A 13,298-nucleotide genomic window follows, 5' to 3' on the forward strand; every position below is an offset into this window, starting at 1 on the left:
TTACTTATGTTCATTTTCGTTCATAGCATGGTATTTAGAGCATTCTATGTTAATTTATGCCTATGCTTTTATCCATCATTAGTTTATCTTCCTTTTTTTTTTTTTTAATTCCTTAGTATCTTTATATTCCTGATAGCTTATTTATCCATTCTTGCCATTCATTTATTGATGCCACGTTTCTTCAGTCCATTGGATTATAATAATCTTGATCTGGTAACCTTGGAAAGAAAAACCTCAGGTGGCATTCAGTAACAGGATGGTTATACACACACACATGCACACACAGTTATTTCCTTAGCATTCTAGAACAAGGCATTTTACATGGGATGAATAGTGACAGGAGTCAAATGATGATGAATTTTGGTGGGTTGAAAATATCTAGAACCATGCTTCCATTCCACTCATTGTCCTTTTATTTTCAATTCTAGCTTTGTTTTGCTCTCTTTTTAGGCACTGGTATTATAATGATAATATGTTTTTCTGCCCGTAAGTGAAAAAAGAATTTTTTAATTCACACAATCAAAAAAGTATAAATATGAAGTAAAAATTACTAAGAAAAACTCACCACTTAGTGATAACCACCAAAATTCAATTCCATGCAATACCTAGCTCATTTCTAGACACAACCACTTCCCAGAGTCTGGATTTCATCTCTACACATTTAGCTGCCTACTGAAAATGTTCTATAGTATCAGTTTAAACTCAACCCGTACAGGTCATTGGTGGTGTTCTTGTCCTGGTCACACTGGCTCAGAACCTTATAATCTTCATGAGTGTGCTCAACCAATTTTTATTACGTCTTCTACATTTAATTGTTCCATATAGTTAATTCCTTTCTTCTATTCTGTCAGCAATAATCAGTGGGGATGGATAGCCCACCAGCACTATCACTAACAAACCTGGATTGAGCGGCCCCAACTGTAGTATGCCACTCTTATGGGAATGTATCCTATTGGTCAGGATTGTCAAGGGCTGAAAAAGTTAGAATCACAGTTCCAAATTCTTGTGCCTTCTCCACTCTTCCCCACCTTGACTGCAGGTTTATATTCCTTCAAACTTAGTTTTCAAAAGCTATTCTATATGCTTCCTAGAGCACTTTTTTTTTCTTACTTAAAAACCTTCAGAGACTTCCTATTGCTTTCAGCAGTGGTTCTCCATTATTATATACATGTGTCATTAGTAGAATGCAGGATTTTCATAACTGAAAATTCACACAATGCCTGATCTCTTTCCATTATGGTGGGCTACTGGGTGAGGGGTGAGGTGGAGCTTCCCCTCTAATGATTACACTTTTCTCCATTCTAAATAGCTTCTGCGGCATGGTATTGGTTTGTCAACAAGTTCTGATAGTGAAATGATTACCCAGTTACTGGCATATACACCTCCTCAGGAACAAGATGGCACCCCAGACTGGGTAGCAAGGTAATTGTAAAACTAGGCTAAGCTCACAGCTCTGCTACGAGAGCTCTGTGTTGCAGAGCTTATGTCTTGTGTTTATAACTGAAATTATTCAATTATTTAATTAATTCCAGGATTAAAAACTTAATGAAGGAAGCACCTACAGCATATTCCCTGCTTATAATGCACAGAGATGTTATTTATGCCGTACGAGATCCTTATGGAAATCGCCCTCTATGCATTGGACGTCTTATTCCTGTATCTGATATAAATGATAAAGGTAATGCACTTCAGAAGAAATACAATTTCATAATGCTTTTCCAAGTTCTTGTCCTACTGTTGGTACACCCTCAAATCTTTAGGTATAGGAAGCTTATGAATGAGAAGGAACTAGATAAAAAGAAAAAAAATGATGTACTACTTCGTTTTTTTTTTGTTTTGTTTTTTTTTAATGTTTATTTATTCTTGAGAGAGAGGGAGACACAGCATGAGTGGGAGAGAGGGGAGAGCAGAAAGAGAGAGACACACAGAATCTGAAGCAGGCTCCAGGCTCTGAGCTGTCATCACAGAGTCCAGCGTGGGGCTTGAACTCATGAGCCTGAGAGCATGACCTGAGCCATAGTCAGATGCTTATTTATCTATTTGGTGTTTAACTGTTCTCTTGAAATAGGTAGCCTCTTGTAAAATTTCTTGAATCCATTAACTGAATTGTCTTGTGATTTACAGAGAAAAAAGCTTCAGAAACAGAAGGATGGGTGGTGTCTTCAGAATCTTGTAGTTTTTTATCAATTGGCGCAAGGTAAGTTTTGTTTCACTCAGCATATTCACTTTTTCCACATCAGTAAAAAGTTTTTTGTTACGTGAAAGTTTTCTTTCTGATGGCTGCTAGAAGACCTATATATAAATGAATGCAGTTTCTTTTGTACATTTTACTCAGCACTGGCACTGACTTTAATATTCCAGTAATACCTTCTAATTTTGAAACTGGCATCTTGCTTTCAAAATACTATGAGACTTATTTTAGAAAGGAAGAATCTCCTCAACAAGGAATAGTTATGATCGAAAAATTTAAGCCAGGATAAAAATGTTCTCTTTAACCTCTGTTCTTCAAAAACTGAGTAAAATTTATGGCTTTTATTTTTTAAAATAAAAATTAGAATTTAGGGATAAGATAGAAGTATTAAATTTTTTAAATTTATTTTATTTTTTTATTATTACTTTTTTTTATTTTGAGAGAGCAGGGGGAGTATAGCGAGACAGAACTCTAAGCAGGTGCTGCACCATCAGCTCAGAGCTTGATGCAGGGCTCAAACTCATGAAATGTGAGATCATGACCTGAGCTGAGATCAAGAGTCAGACACTTAAGTGACTGTGCCACCCAGGCACCGCAAGATACAAGTATTAGATTTACTGCTGGAAGAATATTAATTTTTTATTTTTTAAGCCATCTCTATATTAACGTTTATTTTTTTTTTTATTTTTTATTTTTTTTATTTTTGAGACAGAGAGAGACAGAGCATGAACAGGGGAGGGGCAGAGAGAGAGGGAGACACAGAATCTGAAACAGGCTCCAGGCTCCGAGCTATCAGCACAGAGCCCGACGCGGGGCTCGAACTCACGGACCGTGAGATCATGACCTGAGCCGAAGTCGGACGCTTAACCGACCAAGCCACCCAGGCGCCCCTTAAGCCATCTCTGTATTAAACTGAACCACTTTTCCTTTATAAGGGAAGGGACTCTTTGTGTACTTTACAATAGATGTTATTATCAGTCTTAAGGACTGGTTTATTTAAAGTCTTCTTTCTTTAACATTGTTTCCCAAGATATTACCGTGAAGTCTTGCCTGGAGAAATTGTGGAAATAACCAAACGTAGTGTCCAAACTCTTGATATTATACCAAGGTCTGAAGGAAACCCGATGGCATTTTGTATCTTTGAATATGTTTATTTTGCGAGACCAGATAGTATATTTGAAGGTAAATAAAATATCTTTAACTTTTTACTTAAGTTTCTTATTTATCTCACTGAAACATGGCAGTTCTTGGTTCAAAGGCTTACCTGGCTCTTTGGAGGCACATTTTTAGATGCTGTGGATATGAGACTGAACCTACAAGTCATAATATCACTATTTTTCCCTTTCATGCTGGACCATGTTTTCCTTTTAGGAGTAGGGATTATGATTTTCAGATATGTAATAAGGCCAAATTTTTTTTAAATAGTGAATTCCCCAGTTTATATTTTCTGCTTTAGTTGTTTTATATGCTTTACTTTTTGTACTCCATATATAGAGTTCTAACAAGCTAGTTTTCTTAGAATAATAATGAAATGCTAAGTAAAAATAATCTATTTTTTTTTCAAACATTCCAGACCAAATGGTTTACACAGTAAGATACCGTTGTGGTCAGCAGCTGGCAATTGAGGCACCAGTGGATGCAGATTTGGTTAGCACTGTTCCGGAATCTGCTACACCCGCTGCTCTTGGTTATGCAGGAAAGGTATTTCTCTTGACATTCAGTGAAATGCTCTTATAGCACTGAAATCAGAAACCCTTGTATATAAAGAGAAACTTACCAGTATATTACAAGGAAAAGGAAAATGTTGGATCCTTTACAACAAGAGTTATTTTCCAACCTTTTCATTCAATGGCACTGTTTTAGTGGAATCCACCCCAAGATTCACCTAAAGATGAGCAGAATGATCCACTTCACTTAAAAAGACAACATCATTGGGGCACTCGGGTGGCATAGTTGGTTAAGTGTCTGACTCTTGATTTTGGCTCAGGTCATGATCTCATCATGGTTCGTGAGTTTGAGCCCCACATCAGGCTCTGTGCTGATGGCGTGGAGTCTGCTTGGGATTTTGTCTCTCCCTCTCTCTCTTCCCCTCCCCTGCTTGTGCTCTCTTTCAAAATAAATAAATAAACTTAAAAAAAAAAAGATAACATCATGAATACCTATAGAATTTGGTGGTAATATTTACTTATTACTAAAACTTATTTCTTGAAGCACCCTCCCTCACAAACCACTGGTTTATTTGTTCTCTATTTAGTATGGGTGATCACAAAGCCGTTTATGTTCATTTTGTGTAATGTTTTTAGTACTGTGCTTAATTTCATTTTCCATAACCAGATTTATATGACTATGGTGATCCTGGGGTGTCCTCATCTGCATTCACTATGTTGAAAGTTTTATGTTTTCAAAAGAAATGATATGCGCACATTTTATTTTATTTGTTTTTTTAAATTTTTTTTTAATGTTTATTTTTTTGAGAGAGAGAGAGAGCGAGAGAGAGAGAGAGAGAGAGAGAGAGAGAGTGCAAATGGGGGAGGGGCAGAGAGTGAAGGAGACACAGAATCCAAAGCAGGCTCCAGGCTCTTGAGCTGTCAGCACAGAGCCTGACACGGGGCTCGAACCCACGAACCGTGAGATACGACCTGAGCCAAAGTCGGACACTTAACCGAGTGAGCCACCCAGGTGCCCCAATATGCACATATTTTAGATTAGTATTACCTTGAAAGATGGATAAATCACCTCCTGTCCCTCAAAAAGCATTCTTTGCATACTGGGTTTTGTTGTTTATTTTTTTAATGTTTATTTACTTTTTGGGAGAGAGAAAGAGCACAAGCTGGGGAGGGGCGGGGGGAAAGAGAGAGAAATCCCACATGGGCTCTGTGCTTACAGCAAACTTTGAGATCATGATTTTGAGCCAAAATCAGGACTCAGATGCCTAACCGACTAAGCCACCCAGGTACTCCTACATACTAGTTTTAATTCATTTCTTGCTGATAGTTTTTAATTGCTGTGAATTTTTTTGTCAGTGATTTATTGTCCTGTCTGCACACACTTACTGTTCCTTTCCAAGACAGGGAAGTAATATTTGTTTAAGAGAGAAACATTACAACTTCTGACAAAATCAATTGGTTTTCCCAATGAGTATATTACTTTGAACGAGTTTACTTTTTGCCTTTTTTCCCCTACAATTTAAATAGTGAAGAAAAATTGTAATCTATTGATGGAGAGTTCAGAATAGCAATTTCAAATGTTTTCATACGTATTATAATGGAAGAATGACCTAGAGAAAATAAGAATCTAGAGTTCTCTATATGTTGCTGTTCATTGTCCTTTTATTTCTTGTCAGTGTGGGCTTCCATATGTGGAGGTGCTATGTAAAAACCGGTATGTAGGAAGAACATTTATTCAGCCAAACATGCGGTTGAGACAACTTGGTGTTGCAAAAAAATTTGGAGTATTGTCGGACAACTTTAAAGGCAAAAGAATCGTTCTTGTAGATGATTCAATTGTGAGAGGCAATACCATCTCACCTATAATCAAATTGCTCAAAGAATCTGGTGCGAAAGAGGTAAGTATTATTAAAACATACCCTAAAGTACTGATAATTAATAGTACAATACTGGCATAAAAATTGCAATTTAGTACAGCGAATGAAAATGGATAGTTCAATAAAATAAATTGTCATCTTTCAAATGAGTTGGTTTAGGAATAACTATGCAGCAACTTGGAAAACATATAATAGCCACTCTTAAACTGCATACTAACTATAATCCTTAATAGACTAAAAACCTCAATATAAAAGATTAAAATTTTTATAAGGTTAATTTTAAAAACTCACAAAAGCCACACAATAAAATGTTTGTTTAATTTTTAGAGTACTTCTCTTTTTGAAGATGTAGAACAAATCCTACTGTAATAGATTTGCCACATTGGGTTATATTTTTAAATCTCAAAGCTTATTCTAACTCTAAATATCTTAGTAATTCAAAATACAGAAGTGAGGTGTCGTTTACAACTAATAGTTGAGTGGATTCAATAATAAAATCTCTTGTAGGAGAAAGTGGCATGGAAAGCAGTGGCAGTCTCTCTAGAAAGCTTTGAAAATAATTGTGATTATGATTTTCCAGCTTTTTTATGGCTGTTAGAATTATGATAATCTCTTCAGAATTCCTTGAAAATTTTGTAATTAAAAACAAAGAGGTGTAAAGTAAATTCACCATTTGTTACGGTAGTGAAAAAGAATACACAACAGCTTATGTATCTACCAGTAGGAAATGTATCTACCTAAGTATGATGAAATATGTTGTAGCCACTAAAAACTGTAATTATGAAGACTACGTAATATGGGAAAATCTTTGCTTTATAAGAAAGGTAAAATAATTGTGGATGCCAATTATGGCCATGTAAATGTACCTTACAAAAGGCAGAAAAGTAATAATAGAGGAAAAAAGCTCTTAATAGTAGTTAAGGTTTTTGTTATATCCTGTAGACCATTTTTTGCTTTCTGAAATGGTAAAATAAGAGGTAGGAAAAAGTGGCATTCAAGAGAAAATTAAGGTGGTCCTAGGAATATAAAGTCATTAAATGGGAAATAGAAGAAAGAAATGTTCTCACTGATAGATGGTAAAAGGAAACAATAGGCAACTCAGTAAAAAGAATCTTTTACAAGTGGCTGACATTTTGAAATCTTTGTCCAGATGCTTTGGAGTTTAGAGCAGGGCTGCTCCAGAAGGGTTATAAATGTTAGAATAATATGTGAAATGATTTCTTTCCAAGGTACACATTCGAGTAGCTTCACCGCCAATTAGATACCCATGCTTTATGGGAATAAACATACCAACAAAAGAAGAGCTTATTGCCAATAAACCTGAATTTGAACATCTTGCAAAATATCTGGGTAGGTATTAAAATTTCTCTAAACATTTTTTTTTAACAGAGAAAATCCAAAGCCTGTCAGTCTTTATACTTGTAATAAAAACAATGTCCAGCATTTGTTAAAAATAGATAATTTTATAACATGTTAAGCAGATATTGAATAGTATTCTGAATAGAGTGCCTGGTGTGTATACACACCATGGTAAGTGCTATATTGGAGACCTAGGCCAAGGTGAGATCAGGTAAAAAGGAAGAAAGGCTTTCTAGGTAGAGGGAACTGCAGGCATATCAGTTAAAGCCTCCCAAAGATCAGATCTGAAGAAAAACAAAAACAATTTTACCACAGATTATAATAGAATACTTTAGATGTGGGTACAAATCAAAAAGTGAAAAGCTAATGTAGGGTTATCTTTAATAATGAGGTGAGCAGACTTGGAGATTAGCTTATCCTGGATAAGACAGTTGCTTTTCTGTTTTTTCTTTCTTTTTTTTTAAATTAAAGTTTATTTATTTATTTTTGAGAGAGCGAGCAAGCAGGGGAGGGGGAGAGAGAGAGAATCCCAGGCAGACTCCCCATTGTCAGTGACCTGGGCTGAAATCAAGAGTCAGATCTTAACCAGCTGAGCTGCCCAGGCACCCCAAGACATTTGCTTTTCAAATTAGGTGAGATAAACTGTTTTAATATCACAGCAGATGTTTAGCCAATGTGCCTTGGTACCTCCGCACTGGTTGTCTAGATGGCTGGTTTTGACATGCCTGTACCTTACCAGTTAAATACTTTGAATATCATCCAATTGGTACCTTATTGTGAACACTCACTTTTTGCCCGGAACATATCTGTATTATTTTAATAATACCACAGATACCGTATAGTTAGGCCATGTTTCCCTTATAAATGAAAAGACTTAGGAAAAGTAAGTGACCTTGAGCTTAAATTTGAACCCAGATTTTCCTGACTTCAAAGTCTGTTTTTCATAATCAAGAAAATTACTAAAGAGACTTTCTGAACCCATTCTAGATTTGAAGCCTCCAGTGCTATTTTAAATAGCAATTTAAATTCCAATTTCAAATTTTAAAAAATTATAAAGGCCCAGAATTTTATTGCTTATTCCCTCTTCCCTCCTCCACCCCTGCTTTTTTTTTTTTTTTTTTTTTTTTAAGAATATGAAAGAGAAATTTTTATGCTGGCTTAAGTTTTCCTGTTTGTGACTGTTGTCTTGTGAGGCAGATCTTTCTTTCCAAAGGAAGCATCATGACCTTTTCCTTTTCCCCTCTTTCCCTCTGTAGGAGCAAACAGTGTTGTATATCTGTCAGTGGGAGGACTAGTTTCATCTGTACAAGAAGGGATAAAGTTTAAAAAACAGAAAGTGGAAAAGCAGGATATTATGATTCAAGAAAATGGGAATGGTCTGGAATGCTTTGAAAAGAATGGTCATTGTACAGCATGTCTCACTGGAAAATACCCTGTGGAGTTGGAATGGTAGTTGATAGGGGCAGACCTGATGTTTCAAAATACAAAGTTGGTCAAGAAGTTATAGTGGTGGTTATACCTTATCCATTTAACTGTTACTCCCTTGGTCAATGTAAAATGCTGTATGCTTATGATTTCCTTTATATGTTTTGAGATTTCTTTTCTGAAAAGAGTACCAAAGTGCTATGCTTTCCTTAATGATCCTAGATAAATATTTTGGTGTCATCTAGGAGTTTGGATGATCCTTTGTTTTTAGTAGTTTAGTACTTTGAGGCTACCAGTTATGAGATCATACACATTTAAGTTCAGATCAGCAACAATAATGCAATGAATAGATAAATTTCCGTTTTAGTAGGGATGGCCAGGCACTATACCTTCCCACAGATTCTTAGAAAATTTTGTGGAATGTTTCTTGAGTTATTGCAATTCGGTTGTGGAATATTTTCATAATTGAACCTTGCTAATTGCATATAATGCAACAACACTGTTTTTTGTGGTGTTTGTTTGTTTACACACAAGCATTGGCTAGCCTTTTTCACCTGGTCAGAGAAAGTAGGTAGTAAGTGGCATTTCCCAGGTCCATGCTTTAAATGGTTTGCAAGAGGTTAGACTAAGATGGTGTGATGCAAACAAGACATGAGTTAAATATAACATTTCACTCAAACCTTGAATCCATTATATCCCCAAAGTGTCAAGCCTCTAGAGTTCTCAGTGTGGTTTTGACCTTATCTTCCCTGTCTAACTTTAGACAAATCTTGAAACATCAACAACAATAAATACATGCCTCTTTGTGCCTCACTTTTCCCGCCTGTGCAGCGGGGTACTTAGTAAATTAATTAATAGGGATGTGAAAAAGTGTCATACTTTTTGTGGTGGTTAGAGCCATCCTTTCACCCCTCAGTTTTAAGATAGTGCATGATTATTAGCTTTTGAAACGTTGGCTGTTATTCTGAAATTGAGATTTCATTATGATGAAGGGAGACATACAGTTTAGCAGTGCTTTGCCACCTGTCTTTGAGATGTCCTAAGGATGATTGTAAAAACATGTCTGTGGAAGGTGTTTTTCTACATTTGACTATGAAGTATGATCTAAGAAGTATGATACTGCTTAGTGCCCTTATAGTATAAACCCAGCAAGTAACCTAGTACATTTGAAGTAAAAAATAAATTTTTAGGTTCTAACAACCCTTTCATTCTTATTAATTATATGTTCTTTTAATAAAGTGCTTGATCATTTGCAAACATATATACATATATATGTACAAATATAGATATATCATTGCAATTAAATGATCAAATACAAACCCTGTAGGGGCCAATTTTGTTTAAGATCAAGGTGACAACTATTTTGGAATTAGCATGCCTGTCTGATTCTAAGCATCACCTTATCACTTTTTTTCCACTTTGTTTTATTGGGATCTAACAAATACAGTTTTTTTGAAGTGTTTTCCTGTAACATCTGAGATTTAAAATTTTAAGATGCCTTGCCCTCAACTCCTGTTTATGTAAGATTTTTTTCAAACATAAAAGTGTTTGTTTCTGTGTTATTAAGTTACCTTAATTTGATGTATATAGTGTCCAAATCCATTTAGGAATTTAATATTTATTAATAACTGAAATCTTCTGTCTTCATTTGGTATATAGTCTCACATATATATATTATGGCAGGCCAAGATAAAATCTTGACAGCTATTTAAGCCCATGTGCAGCAGGCATCAGTGGGTTAGATAATGCCGTGGCAATGACACAAGCAAATTGACATTTGAATAAAGCCCTGGGACCACTTGAGTGTATAGCCTCTTGTCTTAAATGTATTCCTCATATCAGCATGGAGGAGGCAAGACCTGTGGGTCAATTTTGAATTGGCCTTACTTACATTTGATTTTTAAAAACAAGAGACTCAGGGAAAGTACTAAACCAAAATCTCTGATTTGACTTTCGTGTTTTCCATAGTTTTTGTCTCTCATTGTTTTTATTTTGTCTTATTGAGATGCTTTTATAAAGGAATATGGGACTGTGAGAGTTTGGTTATTCTACAAATTTCTTAATGTTTCTCCATCATGGCCTTTTATTTCACAAGTTTCTGAAGTCTGAATTCAATTACAGTTTTTTACATTTAATCTCAAATGTTGTTTAACTGTTTTAAATAGCAGAGTGCTGAAAATTACAAAGAAGATGAAAAAATGTGTTTTCACAGGATCTATATTGTTGTGAATTAAACTAAGCCTACTTTTTTGTGACTTCATTGTGATGTATTGGTGATAAATATATGTAATAAGTGTGTTTAAGTATGTGTGTGCTTTTTTTTTTAATAATGACCTTTGGTTAGTGCATTATGATGAGTAGCGCAGTAATAGTCACATCCAGGCTCCATTCTTGGCACCAGCTAGTCAGATCTTATTTCTCTGATCCAGGCATTTCAATAAATAGACCAGTGCTTATGAACCAGGCAAAAGTCCTGGCTGAGTAGGAAGGAGAAATAAAGTTATTAGAAACGTAATGCTGAGTAAGCACTAGAATAGTGGAAAGTTTTGTGGAAATACCAGTGAGAATGGGGAGTGTCACAGAAGAGGTGGCTTAGATTTCCAAAATGTATGTGTGTGTTGGGGGAGTTGTGTTGTTTTTTTTTCAGTCAAATTTAGGTAAATTAATAAATTGTATATTCAGACAATAGAACTTTATTCAGTCCTAAAAAGAAATGCGCTGTCAGGCCATGAAAAGATATGGAACGTAAATGCATATTACCAAGTGAAAGAAGGCAGTCTGTCAAAGCTGTATACCGTGTGAGTCAAACTTTATGCCATTCTGGAAAAGGCAAAACTATAGCTCAGTTCATGATTGTGGGATCCAGACCCACATTGGACTCCACGCTAAGTGTGGGGCCTGCTTAGGGTTCTCTCTCTCCTCCCCCCCCCCTTTTTCCCCCCCGCACCCCTCCATCCTTCCCTCCCTCTCCCTCTCCCTCTATCCCCTGCTTATGCAAGCACATTGTCTAAGATGGAAAAAAAACAAGCCATCAGTGATTGCCAGGAGTTAGTGGGGAGGAAGGGATAAATAGAAGGAGCACAGAGAATTTTTAGTACCATGAAACCACTCTGTGTGATATTATAATGGTGAATATATCTCATTATATATTTGTTCAAACCCATAGAATGTACAACACCAGAATAAACCCTGATGTAAATTATAGACTTTGGGTGATACTGATGTGTCATTGTAGGCTTATCAGTTGAAACAAATGTACTGCTCTGCTTGGGGATGTTCATAATGGGGGAGGCTCTGCAATATGCAGAGCATATTGGAGGGCAGGGGGTTTGTGGGAACTGTGTCCTTCTGCTCAATTTTGCTGTGAACCTAAATTAACTGCTCTAAAATATTGCCTATTTTAAAATAAACATACTAAGTCCCACCTCTAAAAGACAAAAAATAAAATAATATATGCATATATGTTATTGCCTCTGAAAATCTTGCCCGAGGGCATCACCTGAATCTCATGCCTTCTTCGAGTTTCAGATAGAGCCTGGTCAACTCCTAAGGGAAATTGCCTTCTTGTTTCTTAACCAAGTCAAAATAAATATCCAAGCCTCTCAGAAAAAACTGCATGCTGCTTAGACATTTTAGACTAAGCTATAGTATGCAATGTAAATTTGTGTGTGTGTGCACACGCGTGCATAAATTTTCTTCTTAAGTAGCTAGGAGTTGGATGGCAGGAGCTGATGCTTTTAACCTTTTTGGAAGTTCTCAGGATCTACCATAACACTGAACTCCTTGCACTGTGACAAAATGGAAAACCACTGCACAAAGGAGGCCCACACAGGAGGGCCCTGTACTCTTCCTCAATCTCTGAATTTGCTTCACTGAAAATTACTTGTTTGACTTCACTATTGACATACTGATGGATATCTTCGATATGATGATTTTGTGTTAATTTGGCTAGGCTTTGGTGTCTAGGTGTTTGTTCAAACACCAGTCTGGATGTGGTGAAGGTATTTTTTAGATGTGATTAACATTTAAATCTGTAGACTTTGAGTAAAACAGATTACTCTCCATAATGTGAATGGCCCTCATCCAGTCGGTTGAAGGCCTTAAGAACAAAGATGGAAATTTCTTGAAGATAGAGTTTTTAAAATTGCCATAGACACCCTGCTAGAGTTGCCAGCCTGTTGGCCTGCTCTACAGATTTCTAATTTGTCATCTCTCCAATTGTGTGGGGCAGTTTATTAAAATATATCTATTGGGGCACCTGGGTGGTTCAGTTGGTTGAGCCTGTGACTCCAGCTCAGGTCATGATCTCACAGTTTGTGAGTTCAAGCCCCATGTCAGTGCCACACTGATAGTGCGGAGCCTGCTTGGGATTCTCTCTCTTTCTGCCCCTACCCCACTTGTGTGCTCTCTCTCAAAAATAAACAAACTTTAAAAAAAACTAAAATACATGTATCTATCTCTGTGTGTCTGTTTTTCAAATGCGTATTTTTTATATATATTTTATATGGTGTGTGTGTGTGTATAAAATGTTGTTTCTGTTCCTTTACAGAACTTTAATAGACTCCTTTTGCAAACAGCATGACCTCCCTCATCCATCCATTCTTTCCTAGCCACCTGACAAAACAAGCCTGAATGAACCCAACCACTAATTTTCTCCGCCTTCAACTTGGCAGCTGAGCACCGTTAAGAGTAAATCACTGTTCTCCCAGTTGTGATGCTACAAAGCAGACAACAGGGAGCTTGTCTTCAGGGTAGTAGGACAACGTTATTCATAATGTA

The 13,298-nt window shown here is 36.3% G+C and overlaps 1 protein-coding gene across 2 annotated transcripts in view; it reads left to right on the top strand.

Annotated features, from left to right (window-relative positions):
• PPAT (phosphoribosyl pyrophosphate amidotransferase) overlaps positions 1 to 8,641 on the top strand; it is a 68,040-nt gene extending 59,399 nt beyond the window's left edge. For both annotated transcript variants that reach the window (XM_042936308.1, XM_042936307.1), the window contains exons 4-11: positions 1,310 to 1,422; positions 1,533 to 1,678; positions 2,125 to 2,197; positions 3,222 to 3,373; positions 3,765 to 3,892; positions 5,535 to 5,756; positions 6,965 to 7,085; positions 8,351 to 8,641. In XM_042936308.1, the coding sequence (XP_042792242.1) occupies positions 1,310 to 1,422; positions 1,533 to 1,678; positions 2,125 to 2,197; positions 3,222 to 3,373; positions 3,765 to 3,892; positions 5,535 to 5,756; positions 6,965 to 7,085; positions 8,351 to 8,547 (1,152 nt within the window). In that variant the 3' untranslated portion in view covers positions 8,548 to 8,641. The remainder of the gene's footprint in view (positions 1 to 1,309; positions 1,423 to 1,532; positions 1,679 to 2,124; positions 2,198 to 3,221; positions 3,374 to 3,764; positions 3,893 to 5,534; positions 5,757 to 6,964; positions 7,086 to 8,350) is intronic.
• Positions 8,642 to 13,298: the final 4,657 nt, after the last annotated feature.

The sequence above is a fragment of the Panthera leo genome, chromosome B1, assembly GCF_018350215.1.
Source record: "Panthera leo isolate Ple1 chromosome B1, P.leo_Ple1_pat1.1, whole genome shotgun sequence".
NCBI lineage: Eukaryota > Metazoa > Chordata > Mammalia > Carnivora > Felidae > Panthera > Panthera leo.